This window comes from Rhinolophus sinicus, linkage group LG13, assembly GCF_036562045.2.
Source record: "Rhinolophus sinicus isolate RSC01 linkage group LG13, ASM3656204v1, whole genome shotgun sequence".
Classification (NCBI taxonomy): Eukaryota; Metazoa; Chordata; class Mammalia; order Chiroptera; family Rhinolophidae; genus Rhinolophus; species Rhinolophus sinicus.
This window is the reverse complement of record NC_133762.1, coordinates 28,476,661-28,489,921: the sequence shown is the minus strand read 5'-3', so window position 1 is coordinate 28,489,921 and position 13,261 is coordinate 28,476,661. Positions and strand designations below refer to the sequence as shown.

The following is a 13,261-nucleotide window of genomic DNA, read 5'->3' as shown; positions in this document are numbered from 1 at the left end:
ATAACCACCAATCTGTTCTCTAACTTCTTTTAGATTCCACATAAAATTGGAATATGGTATTTGTCTGTCTGACTTGTTAGCATAATACTGTCAAGGTCCATCCATGTTGTTGCAAATGGTGGAAATTTCCTTTTTTATGGCCAAGTAGTATTCCATTGCATGTGTGTGTGCATTGCGTCTTTATCCATTCGCCTACCAATGGATGTTTCCATATCTTGACTTTTGTAAATGCTGCAATGAACACACGGTTGCATCTTTTTGAATTAGTGTTTTCTTTGGATACCCAGAAGTGGAATACCAGGACCATATGGTAGTTCTTTAATTTTTTGAGGCACCCCTATACTGTTTTCCGTAGTGGCTGTACCAATTTATGTTCTACCAATAGTACAGAGGGGTTCCCTTTTCTCCACACTTACCCTCACCAACAGGTTATTTCGTGTCTTTTTGATAGAAAACCCTAGTTCTTAATTACTATTCATCCTACTGCCTCCAGTTTTATAACACTCCCACATCCCCCAAGCTGCAGGGCTCCAGGCACCATGGACAACAGGAAGGCGGCCCAGCTGAAGCATCTGCCGCCTCTGGCTTCACAATGGAAGCGCAAGACCAGCAGCAGGTGGTAAAGCTTGTCTTCAAGCTACCACTGGCAAGTCGGCTTACTTGGGAGGCCAGAGGTAGGTGGAGCTAGTGAGTCAGCACGGCTCCTACCAAGGAATCTTGCAGGGAGCAGTGCATGGGACACCTAGCAACTGCTGGTCTCGCTGGGCAACTTTTGTGGCTGCTGTGAGGTCTGTGAGGATTTGGACTGCAACTAGCACCCATGGATGTCAGTGTTGGAAAGCTCCTGATATCTTGTTTATAATTTCCCAACTTCGCCAAAAGCCACTTTCATTATGTCTCCCACGGATGTTCCTCCTTCTACTCAAGAGCACTTATATATAACTTGTGCAGCCTCATTACGCGAGGTTCTATTTGCATGCTGCCTGGATATGGGAAACGGCTAGACAACACTGACAGAGGCCCAGAGACGGAAAGCGACTAGCTGTTAAGTGGCAGAGCTGCGCCGGGGCTAGGACCCGGTTCCACGCTGCCTTCAAAGACTACGTCACCAGGACTCCGCCCCTAGGTCGGCGACGAAGTCGCTGCCCTGCAGGTTCCAAACTCGCCCCGCGCCCCCTGGTGCGCACACTCAGTCCGACCCTGCCGGTGCACCGCCCACCCGGGTCCTCCGGCCCCAGCAGGTGTGCTTGCGGGGTAAAATGAGGCAGGGAGCGTGCTTGTGAGTTCGTTCCTTCTTCAGTTCACACCTCCAGCCCGCAAAACTGCCTCTCCCTTTTCAGATTCGCGTAGAACAGAAGGGAAGGAAGGGAGAAAGGGGAGGGGGCCGAAAGCAGGCAGGATCTGAGGACCTAGTCGGTCCTGCCACACTCAAGATGGCGGCACGGCAACGGCAAGGTCCCTCAGAGGCGGTACCAACGCATGCGCAGCGCGGAGTCCCGGCCCGGGACACAAGATGGCGGGAGCGGCGCTGGGGAGGGCGAGGCGGAGGCGGCAAAACGGGCGGCCGAGCAAAACGTGTAGCCGCGTCCTCTCGAATCCGCTTCGGGCAGGTAAGAGCCCCAGGAAGCCATGGTCCCGCCCCGAGCCGCGCCACGGTCCGGAGGTCCGAAGTCAGGCGGCCGTGGCTCTTCCGACGCTTTCCACTCGGAGCTACCGCTTGCCTCGTCTCTGCCGTCGCCGCCATCTTAGGCCCGCGGGTGGGCGGCCGGGCCGGTGGCCTGGGTGAGGGAGGTGGGTCCGGAGAGCGCGGGCGGAGCGGCCTCCAGGGCCCCTCCGCTGCCGCCGCCGCCACCGCCTTTGTGTCGGGCTCCGACTCTGAGTCGCCTCAGCCCGGGGGCGGGAGCGCGCGGCGGGGCGGGGGGCGGGGCCCGGGAGATGGGCCGGCGCGCGCGCGCCAAACAGCCCGCCCCCACTGAGGTGGGGGGGTAGGGGAAGGTGTGCGCGCACTGGGGGTCGCCCCTCCTTCGCGCGCCCCCCGCACCTGCGCACTTTCCAAGTCCTTTAACTCCGCCCTCCTGGGTCGGAGGACTCTCATTGGTGCATTACTGAGATGATCCCGCCCCATCTTCCTCTCATCCCGGAATCGGAGTCTTCATTCTGGTGGATTCCTCTGGTTGCGCAGATACAGTTAGTTGTTTATCCTTACACTGTTCGGTATTGTCAAAACTGCGGTATGCGTGGGGGCCAAGGGGCCACAGAATAAATAAAAGCGTTGATAGCAGTTATGCCTTAGTGTACAATATGGTAGAGTCTACGCACAGAGACCATAGAGGTTGAGTTATTTTGGTTTATAAATTGGACAGGGGCAGAAGGCTCTGGAACCCATGTTTGTCTAAACCCAGAGCTGGTATTTTGGCCACCGACGTGGTGCATCCAAATCAGCCGGGAAATTTAAAAAAATTTTTAATTGCAAAAACAGGTAGATTTGAAATACTGTACAGCGAAAAGATTGGTCATTCCTTCTTCTCAGTCTCACCCTTGAGGTGCACTTACAAATATAAATTATTGTGTACCTCCCCCATTTCTGACTCCTAAATGTGGAGTGAGGGGATGGGAATCTGATTGTTTTTTTTTTTTTTTTTACAAGTCCCCAAATGGTTCTGATGAGCTGCGGGTTTCAGAAACACTGCAGTGTCCCTGTTTGGCCTCCCTAAGCTGTGCTGCTGTGTGGCCTCTGCATAGTTTACCTGCCTGTGCATCAATATCACACTATTTCTTAGGGAAAATATGTTTCAATAAAGACTAACACGCTGTGTTATGTAATGCATTTGCATGTTTTCTTTTTTTTTTTTAAGACCTCTTTCAAAGAAATGTGTTTTCACTTAACTGTGGGTGGCTTGAGACTTGTCCCTAATCTGTGATATGTACGGTGGTTCACTTTGCTCTTAGGCGTACTTTGGTTGGCAGGACCAGCTGTACAATTTGCAAGGGTCCAGTGTGCACAGTGAACATGATTCTTATTAAAAATGTATTAAAAATTTCAAGACCGTGACAGCAGAGCGTTACACCAGGCGTAGGGCCCTCAACACGGGGCACTGTGTAACTGTGCGGGTCGCAAGCCCATGAAGGTGAACCTGTTGGTTGGAAAGCTTGAGAAGTACCATTTCCATTCCCAGAATCCCCAGATCTCCCATGGTGTGCCCTGTTCCGTCCTGGGGCTCCCAAATTGCTATGTGTCATTGCCCCTCTTGCTGTTGTCCCTGTTCTGCAGCATTTCACAGGTCTGTGACTCTTTTCTTCTGTTTGCTCTGCAGTTGCTGATGCAAGGAATTCCCTGGGCCCCCGTCCACTCCACTGCTGACCAGCCCACCCACCTGTGCTGAGCCTTCCTGCAGGCCTCTCCCCTCCCTCTGTGAGACCCTGTGCCGTGGGGGTCCATCTGGCCGGAGAAGAAAACCCTCTCATGCTAGCATTGCAGACCCCAGAGGGTGAGAAAAAGAGGGACCTCGTTCGGCCTTGAGACCTATGGGCTCAGCCCCAAGGCACCGGGAACCCCTCCTCCCCCCAGAGAACCAAGGCAGCTACAGCTTTTTCTCCCCTTGGTCAGTGATTCCAAACCTTTTTGTTATCATGGCCCCTTTTTGTTGTATGTATGTCCTCTTGCTCCCTGCATTTTTATCTGCCAAACTGTACTGATGAAGTAAGCATTCACTTTGCCCTTTCCAAATTAACGAAGATGTCTATGACTGAGTGTACAATAAAATCAATGTCCCAATGGTTCCTATGATGTTGTCAACAGCCAATCAGAGCTTCTGATCAGCATGAGATAATGAGTGTGACCACAATGAGTTGATAAAATTTCAGCAAGCAAAGATAACTGATGTTTAAATGTGCCTTTGTGGTCTTTTTGTGGGTAAATGTTTGATTTCTTTTGGGTATTGTGGCATATTGAAAACACCTATAGGATCACCAATCCAATCGCAGTTGGCCACCTAAGAGTCTAACAGCCAGTTTGGGAACTGCTTTGGCCATGGAGACTTGTGCTTGGGTGTGTTTTGGGGGTGGGGGTGGGGATAGTAGGAAATACAAATCTGAAGAAGCTGACCTCCTTCCTGGTATTTAAATAAAATTTCACCTGGGGATTATGAAGGACTGAATTAGATATGCCTTCTAAGTTCCACTGGTTCTTTTTAGTAACAGATTGCTTCCTCCCCTGTAGTGTAAAATGAGGCAACTAGTTAGATGCCATGTCCCTTCCCGGGCTGTGCTTTGTGCCAGTTAGATTTTACTGGATAGGAGCAGGAAGGAGGAGATACAATTCCTTCTTGTGGGAATAGCTTCTCAAGGGCAGACCCTGTTCTGTCTTGTCACTCTTGGTGCTTTATAAATACTTGCAGAATGACTAGAGCTCCTGTTGGGTTCAGGGACCCTGCTGAACACTCTGGAGAGGGCTACACTGGACCCAATTCCTAGTCCTGGGAATTCTGACAGTCTAATGGGGAGATAAGCCTGGTTGATAAACCAGGCTTCCTGAGGTGGCAGTGTAGGTATTCGTGGCCCTGAGGAGGGTCAAGGAAGGCCTCCTGGAGGATGTGAACTTAGCGGCAAGCCAGGCAGAGAATTGGGGAAAGAGTATTTCAGATAGAAGGAGCAACAGGAGTGTACCCGTTTTACAGTTGAGGGAACTGCAACTTAGATCCCGGGGCTCCCTCTGTGGCACCATGCTGGCCCTCCAGCACAGGGCTGGATTGGTTTCTCCACATCTGCAGGTGGTCTTGCGGGGGCTGGAGTTGGCCCTGACACCATTTGGTCCTCTGTGTGGCAGGTCCGGTGTGGGTGCTGAGATGGCCAATGAGAATCACGGCAGCCCCCGGGAGGAAGCGTCCTTGCTGAGTCACTCCCCGGGCACCTCCAATCAGAGCCAGCCTTGCTCTCCAAAGCCCATCCGCCTGGTGCAGGACCTCCCAGGTACTGGCAAGGGGCAGTGGCAGGGTGGTGGGGTAGGAAGGGTGCCCCGGGAGCAGCCCTGACCCTAACTGGGTTCCATGCTTGTTTGCAGAGGAGCTGGTACATGCGGGCTGGGAGAAGTGCTGGAGCAGGAGGGAGAACCGTCCCTACTACTTCAACCGATTCACCAACCAGTCCCTGTGGGAGATGCCCGTGCTGGGCCAGCATGACGTAATTGTGAGTGCCAGTCTAGGGCAGGGGTCTCAGAACAGCCTCTGGCATCTGGGTCTTCTCCAAATGTACCCTGAGCAGCTATTGTGTGCCTAGTCCTGGGTGTACAGTGACAAGTAAGACAGACATAATCCCTACCCTCATGGAACCTGGACTCATATAGGGAGACTGACGTGTGAACACGGTTAATATGGCACATGAAGTTGAACTTGTGCTACATGTTGGGCACTGTGCTTGGCCAGTGCCCACAATACACACTCACTGTGTTGTGAGTGGGAGACGTGGTCCTGCCCTTGTACTCGGGGCACACGATCTGCTGGAGGGGGCTAGTAGGATTACAGTGTGACATTTATATGAAGAATGGTTAGAGTACATCAGGGATCCTGACGGGGGGTGGGCAGGGAAAGCTCTGAAGTAGCATTTCAGATGAGAAGTTGGCTAAGGGGGAAAGTGGGAAGGGGAGAAGTGCACTCTAGGAACTGTGTCATTAGTGTGGTAGGGGAAATATGGGCGATCTGGTGGGAGCGGGGGCTTTGGAGCCCCGTCAGTTGGAGCAGACTTTCTTTTCTTGGGAACAATCAAGTCAGCTGGCATCCCCATTTTGCAGATGAAGACACCGAGGAAATGACTGGCCCAAGACCTCACAGCTAGTAAGAGGCAGGGCAGGACTTGGCACCTGATGTGATTTCAGGGGCACACTACCCACCATCACACTGATAACTCTTGGTGTCACCAAAAGAATTCCATCCACAGGGCCTTGCTTTTTGAAAAAAACAAACATTTCTTGAGTTTTTCTTTATTCCTGGCTTTCTTCCTGGTTCTTAAGGAAACAAAACTAACATGTATTGAGCTCTCTGAGCTCATGCCAGATATCCTGTTAGGCTAGTCGTATTCATTGGCTTGTTTAATCATCTCATTGGTGAGGCGGGGCTTCTAGGCTGTTTTAAAGGTGAGGTAATTAGGAAGGGAGTAACCCCCAAGGTCACACCATTGCAAATAGCAAGCAGGAGTGGAGTCCAATGTTCTTTCACACCCTGGTGCCCTCTGCTCTTCTCCAAGGAGTAGGAACAGGGAGGAGGGCATCAGGATTCCGCAGTACCGGGGCTCCTGAGCTACTGGCCCTGGTTGCAACTCTGCTGCTCTCCTTCCTCCAGTCGGACCCTTTGGGGCTGAATGCAACTCCACTGCCCCAAGACTCAAGCCCGGTGGAAACCCCGACAGCTGAGAACAGGCCCCGAAAGCGGCAGCTCTCAGAAGAGCAGCCGAGTGGCAACGGTGTAAAGAAGCCCAAGGTGAGTGTCTGTGGGCCCTCAGGAACTGGTGGGCATGCAGCCAGCCCCTGCAGCCAGCCAGCACATTCCCTGCAAGGGCTGAGCACCGGCAGGTTGTTCAGGAGGGGTCCGGGGTGAAGCTTCCTCAGGTGCACACAGCTCTCCTCACCATCAGCCAGCTCTCCTAACTCGATGCCTTTGACTCTTGCTCCAGATCGAAATCCCTGTGACACCCACAGGCCCATCAGTGCCCAGCTCCCCCAGTGTCCCAGGAACCCCAATGCTGAAGATTTGGGGAACGTCCCCTGAAGATAAACAGCAGGCAGCTCTCCTCCGACCCACTGAGTGAGTTCCTGCGGATTGGCTTGGGGTGTCCAGTGGTGATGGTCAGCATGCCCGGGACTGGGGGGTGTGGTGGCGGGCAGGGCGCCCCTCCTTCCCTTTTCTCTCCTTTCCTCATCGCTCCTGGCCATGCCCCAAGGGTGTACTGGGATCTGGACATCCAGACCAATGCTGTCATCAAGCACCGGGGGCCTTCGGAGGTGCTGCCCCCGCACCCTGAGGTGGAGCTGCTCCGCTCCCAGCTCATCCTGAAGCTCCGGCAGCACTACCGGGAGCTGTGCCAGCAGCGAGAAGGTAACTGCGGCCTGCGCCTCGGCCTGCATTTCCACCCACCGGGAGCAGGAGTGGGGGTCGGCCAGCGGGGCCTGGGGAAGGCCCTGTGGAGCCCAGTGCCTGAGAGCATGTGCCGTGGAAGGGACGTGCTGACTGTGACCTTGGGCTCATGGTCGCACCTCTCTGCACTTGTGTGTCCTCGTCTGTGAGACAGGGACAGTAACAGTGCCTCCATAAAGCGTGGCTGGGGTCAGTACCAGAAACAGTCATTAACACTTCCAGAGCGCTTACCGTTTGCCAGGCCGTTGGAAGCCTTTTTATGTATCTGTAAAAGGGCATAAAGTGAGAGTACCTGGACCTCACAGGACCACTGCAAAGAGGAAGAAGGGACGGCGCTCAGTAAACGGCAGCTTTAATTAATTAGGAGATAGACCTGCTTAACTGCTGAAATACCGTTTCCCTTTTTTTACCCTATGCAACACTTACTAACTCCTTTCATAATACTAGTGATGCTCAGAATATATGTTGGAAGATGTTGGCTAGAATGGAAGCTCCTGACTTAACAGGCTGCGTCATTTCCTGTTGCACCCCCAGTGCCCACGCGATGCTTCCTGTGTGCTGGGCAGTGTGGAGCCTGCTGACTAAATGCAGACTGTCATTAGTTCTCCTGTTCTGCAGGCATTGAGCCCCCTCGGGAATCCTTCAACCGCTGGATGCTGGAGCGCAAGGTCGTGGATAAAGGCTCTGACCCCCTGTTGCCAAGCAACTGTGAACCAGTCGTGTCGCCTTCCATGTTTCGAGAAATCATGAATGACATTCCCATCAGGTACAGTCTTACAGCTGAGGCTGGCCCAGGGCCACGTAGCTCATGCACCCAGTTCCGTATAACAGGGCTCTAACTCTGCCACTCTCTAACCCAGGTTATCCCGAATCAAGTTCCGGGAGGAAGCCAAGCGCCTGCTGTTTAAATACGCAGAGGCCGCCAGGCGGCTCATTGAGTCCAGGTTTGGCTGTCTCTCCTGTGCCCAGCAGGATGGGTCTGTGATCAGGGTGGCGGGTGGGGGGCATTCATAGGCCATCTGGCCCACTCACCGGGCTGTCATTCCTCTTGGTGGCAGAAGTGGGGCTGGCTCTGAAAGGCAGAACAAAAGCTGTGATGGAAGCCCAGGGGTTTATGCCCGAATGCCAGTGGAAGTGGGATGGGTGGAGTAAGGGCAGAGCAGACACTTAACTGCTGGCCCCCTTATGTGCTCTCAATCGGCAGGAGTGCATCCCCTGACAGCAGGAAGGTGGTCAAGTGGAATGTGGAAGACACCTTCAGCTGGCTGCGGAAGGACCACTCAGCCTCCAAAGAGGACTATATGGTGAGTGGCCCCAGGCAAAGCCAATAGAAAAGCTCTGTGGCCACTTCTTCCAAGAAGCCCACTCGGCCTGCCCAGGCTAGGCAGGACCCCACAGCAGACCTTTGACACTCCTGACACTCTCTATAAACTCACGTATATAGAGATGTTTGTCTAGGCTCCTGGCTTTCTCCAAAAGAACATTTCTGTTAAGGTTTTTAACGGAATCCTGTGCTCACTCACACACCATCAGTAGCTGCCTTTTCAATTTAATGAACGGTCACCATCTCCGTTTTGGAAACAGACTGACAAACTGCCTTTTCTTGGGTGTGGCTCTTAACACAGTTAAGAGCTACCACAAAATTCAGTTCCCTACTTTAATGTGTCCAAAACAATTCTTTTTCTGACCCAAACCCATCACTTCTTTAATTCTCCACCAGCACTAGCAATGGGCTTTCTTTTCAGGACCATTTCTCACAAGAGACAAGGTTTCCCACTTCACAGTAGTAACTGTACTTGACACGTAGAGTGACAAAGGTAGGTGTGCTCACTAGCCAGAGTGACTCATTTTCACTCATCAATTTAACACGTGATTCGGTAAAATTACAAATGCTTACGGTTATCCTTGCAAGTTGCTAAAAGCTGAAATTTCAAATCGGCAATGACCAAGGACCCCATTTTGTAATGTCTCTCCGATAGACTGCAAATGCTTTGTAAGTGTGGCCTACACCTGGTTGTCCATTTCCCCAGCAAGCATGGGATCCAGCAGTGTAAGCCCCACATTAAGTGCCAGCATTTATTGGACACTTACAGTATGCCAGGGGCTTTGGTAAGCCCTTAAGGGGAATGCTACTTAATATTCCAATTGTCTTATTAGGTAGGTATTTCGTGTTCCCTTAACAGTTGAGGAATAAGGTTCAGAAATGCCAAGGGATTTGTCCAAGTAATACAGCTAGTAAGTAGCAGAGCTGGTTTCAAAATGAGGCTTGCTGCCATCCAGCAGCCCGCCGCTGCCAACCCACTAGAGCCCTCATCAGGGGTGTCTCCTCCAGGATCGCTTGGAGCATCTGCGGAAGCAGTGTGGCCCCCACGTATCGGCCGCGGCCAAGGACTCCGTGGAAGGCATCTGCAGTAAGATCTACCACATCTCCCTGGAGTACGTCAAACGCATCCGAGAGAAGCACCTTGCCATCCTCAAGGAAAACAACATCTCAGGTAGGGGGCCAAGTGGCAGGGAGCCAGCTGTGATACCAGCAACTCTGTATCCCAGGCCCAGATTAAAGGGACAACTGAGGCTGAGGTTCAAGGCCACGGACTGGTTTGGGGAGGCCCATTTCTTCCAGCAGTGCCTGGGGCAGGACCTGCTGTGTCCTTTGGTCAGGGGTCTCTATTCCTCTAGGAAACGGAGATAAGTGACAAGAAAGGGAGGGCCAGGAGGCGGGAAAGACAGGCAGGGGTAAGTAGTTAGGTGGACCTGTGTTTACAGTCATTCTCTGCAAGCCTCACTTTCCCCAAACTGAGGTCTAGAGATACCTGGCCTTAGGATCATGTGAGGATTCAATGGTACCTCAAAGTGGCTGGCCCAAAAAGATCCCTCAATGAGGTACTGTACCTATCGTGAGGAGGTGATACAGTCACCGTACTTCCGCATGGCCTGAGCCTGCTTGCCTGCCGGGCCCTGAGGCGCAATGTGTGGGGGGCCTGTGGCAGTACAGAACACGTTGACACAGGCCACCAGTTCTTGCCCTTGCCAGTCACCTGGCTGTGTCCTGTGACTGCTCCTTAGAGCTGCACTGACTCCACAGGATGGGATAGACCACCCTTGGTTCCTGGGACGTGGTGGGAAGCCCCTGCACACAGTGGGCGCTGGGGCCGTTGGGGGTGAGGTTGGTAGAGTGGGGGCAGGGCGACCCCTCACTGCTCTCCCTGTCCACAGAGGAGGTGGAGGCCCCAGAGGTGGAGCCCCGCCTGGTGTACTGCTACCCAGTGCGCCTGGCTGTGTCTGCGCCCCCCATGCCCAGCGTGGAGATGCATATGGAGAACAATGTGGTCTGCATCCGGTATAAGGGAGAGATGGTCAAGGTCAGCCGCAACTACTTCAGCAAGCTGGTAAGAGCTGGGGGGCGGGGGAGGCAGGTCCCCACAGGTGGGAGAAGCGAGGGCTGGCTCTTTCTTGAGCCGGAGTCCTTAGCAAGAGGCCAGGGACGATGGAGGGCCCTGTGCCGACGCCCACTGCTTTCTGTCCCCCAGTGGCTCCTTTACCGCTACAGCTGCGTTGATGACTCTGCCTTTGAGAGGTTCCTGCCCCGAGTCTGGTGTCTTCTCCGCCGGTACCAGGTACAGGCCTGGGGCAGCAGAGGAGGGCGGCTCTTGGCGGGCAGGCTGCGCCCCAGACGCTGACTATGGCCACTCTGCAGATGATGTTTGGCGTGGGCCTCTACGAGGGGACAGGTCTGCAGGGATCGCTGCCGGTGCACGTGTTCGAGGCCCTCCACCGACTGTTTGGTGTGAGCTTCGAGTGCTTTGCTTCGCCCCTCAACTGCTACTTCCGCCAGTACTGCTCTGCCTTCCCTGACACAGACGGCTACTTCGGCTCCCGAGGGTGAGCCAGGGGCTGCTGGGCCCCTCCTGCCCAGGCCCGGGAAGCAGTCCTCTGTCCAGAGCACAGATCCCACCTCGGCCAGCCGCTTCCTAATGCCCTAGGGCTTTGGAGTCGGGCAGGCTCGGCTATAGTCCCTGCTTCACCCCACCAGCTGTATGACCTTGACCATGTGGCTGGACCTCTGATTCCCCCCTAGCCAAGCCTGTGTGTTTCTCAGTGAATGAGCCCAGGTATGGCGTGCTGAGAAGTGGTGGCACAGACCTCCGAGACTTTACAGACTAACTTGGCGGAGGGGGGGAGGGGGGGAGGGGGTGGTGGGAGGTGAGCACGGATGGGAGGACATGATGCTGTCTCCAGTAGGAAGACAGGCCAGGCCAGCAAGAGGGAGAGCTCAGCAGGAGGGAATCCCTGGGTGTGGCTTGTGCTGTGGGGGCAGAAAGGGCAGAGGTGGAGTTGAGTGCCAGCTCCACTAACCAGCTCGGGGGACTTGGGCCGCCAAGCCTCCGCCTCTCTGTCCTCAGCCATTCAATGGCGATGGCCACACCTTATCCCAGGACGAATGAAGGATGAATATTGGCTTCTGGCCTGATCAGGGTCATCTCTTCAATGTGCTGACTAAGGGAGGGGGCGGCCGTTTTGGCTGAGGGACTGGGTCCTGGGGGGACTTAGAATGCTCACCTCTGTCCCCAGGCCCTGCCTGGACTTCTCCCCGCTGAGTGGGTCCTTTGAGGCCAACCCTCCGTTCTGCGAGGAGCTCATGGAGGCCATGGTTTCTCACTTCGAGGTGCGTACGCTGCTGTTGGGGGTGGCAAGCGAGATTGCCAGCCACCTGGAGGGCAGCCCTTGATGTGCATCCACCCCGTGCCCTCTCCCCCAGAAACTGCTCGAGAGCTCCCCAGAGCCCCTGTCCTTCATCGTGTTCATCCCTGAGTGGCGGGAACCCCCGACACCAGCGCTCACCCGCATGGAGCAGAGCCGCTTCAAACGCCAGCAGCTGGTCCTGCCCCCCTTCGAGCATGAGTACCGCAGTGGGTCCCAGCACATCTGCAAGAAGTGGGTGCCCAGGGAGGGCAGGGGTAGGAGGGCTGGGCTGGCCAGGCCGAGCCCTCCCTGAGCTGCCGCCTCTGCCCGCAGGGAGGAAATGCACTACAAGGCCGTCCACAACACAGCCGTGCTCTTCCTGCAGAACGACCCTGGCTTTGCCAAGTGGGCGCCGACGCCCGAGCGGCTGCAGGAGCTGAGCACCGCCTACCGGCAGTCAGGCCGAAGCCATGGCTCCAGCTCCTCCTCATCGTCGTCCTCGGAGGCCAAGGACCGGGACTCAGGCCGCGAGCAGGGCCCGAGCCGCGAGCCTCAGCCCACTTAACGTCCTGCGGGGAGGAGGAGCCCCAGGCTGCTGGTATGGACTGCTGGGACTCAGGGCTCTTGGGGCTGAGCAGACCCCAGGACCCTCCTGGGGTGACAGCAGGACTCAGGCTGCAATGACATAGGAAGATTATGGCTCCGCTAGGGCTCCCCCTCCCTGGCCCCAATCCCCAACCTCCCACCTCAGACTCCCTCCAAATCCCCTGTAAATAGGCCTCATGCCTTCCCTCCTCCACCCCACCCGTGCCACCTTGTTTCATTTGTAAAAGGAAATACAGAAACCCTCTCCTCCAGAACGTGTGAGGGTCTTGAGGGCAGAGAAGGCCGAGGAACCTGGAGCTGCTTCTGGGACCACAGCCCTCTACATCCAGGCTCACCTTCTCGTGACCTTTGGGCCTTCACACCCACCAGGGCTTTAGTGTGGAACTTCTCACCCTGCTGTCCCCTAACTGGTGGCCTGGTGGCCTCTGCCTGTTCCCAGCAGGTCTGGAGTCCAGAGCCCTGCACCATCTATCTGGTAAGCCCCAAACTCCCACAGCTGGACCTGTGCTGGTTCCTCTGGGGAGCACAGGACTGGCAGCTGTGCCCAGGTAGAAAGCTAGACGTCTGCTGGCCCTGGAGCCACTATAGTGAGAGGGCAACCAGGTGTTTTACAGTCGGGTCAGGAGGAAATACGGCTCAGGAGGTACCACAGGCCTCAGTGCGGCCTCTGCAGACCGGCACCACCTTCTGAGGACCTGTAGGCTTGGAGCAGGTGCTCCTCGGGGCCCAGGGGAGGAAGCTGTGGCTCTCGCAGGCTGTGCCAGGCGTCTGCCCTGCCATAGGGCCACCATACTTACTGAGGCAAGGCTGCATGCGCCGCGGGGCCAGGCCACCTCTGCCTCCCCCCT

General features: G+C 55.0%; 1 protein-coding gene across 4 annotated transcripts; it reads left to right on the top strand.

Annotated features, from left to right (window-relative positions):
- The first annotated feature begins 1,144 nt into the window (after window positions 1–1,144).
- PCIF1 (phosphorylated CTD interacting factor 1) lies at window positions 1,145–12,693 on the top strand. Of its 4 annotated transcripts, none has more exons than XM_019749683.2 (17): window positions 1,145–1,610; window positions 3,315–3,602; window positions 4,826–4,968; window positions 5,060–5,184; window positions 6,333–6,470; window positions 6,664–6,794; window positions 6,931–7,085; window positions 7,743–7,890; window positions 7,985–8,068; window positions 8,329–8,428; window positions 9,457–9,619; window positions 10,341–10,513; window positions 10,655–10,741; window positions 10,822–11,006; window positions 11,697–11,790; window positions 11,884–12,059; window positions 12,193–12,693. In XM_019749683.2, the coding sequence occupies exons 2-17, from the start codon at window positions 3,526–3,528 to the stop codon at window positions 12,245–12,247; spliced, it is 2,034 nt and encodes a 677-aa protein (XP_019605242.1). In that variant the 5' UTR covers window positions 1,145–1,610; window positions 3,315–3,525; the 3' UTR covers window positions 12,248–12,693. The 4 variants fall into 4 exon arrangements, with proteins under 4 accessions (XP_019605242.1, XP_074173941.1, XP_019605241.1 ...); XM_074317840.1 differs by having other exon boundaries at window positions 1,146–1,610; window positions 3,315–3,488; XM_019749682.2 differs by having other exon boundaries at window positions 1,146–1,610; window positions 3,315–3,488; window positions 12,141–12,693.
- Window positions 12,694–13,261: the final 568 nt, after the last annotated feature.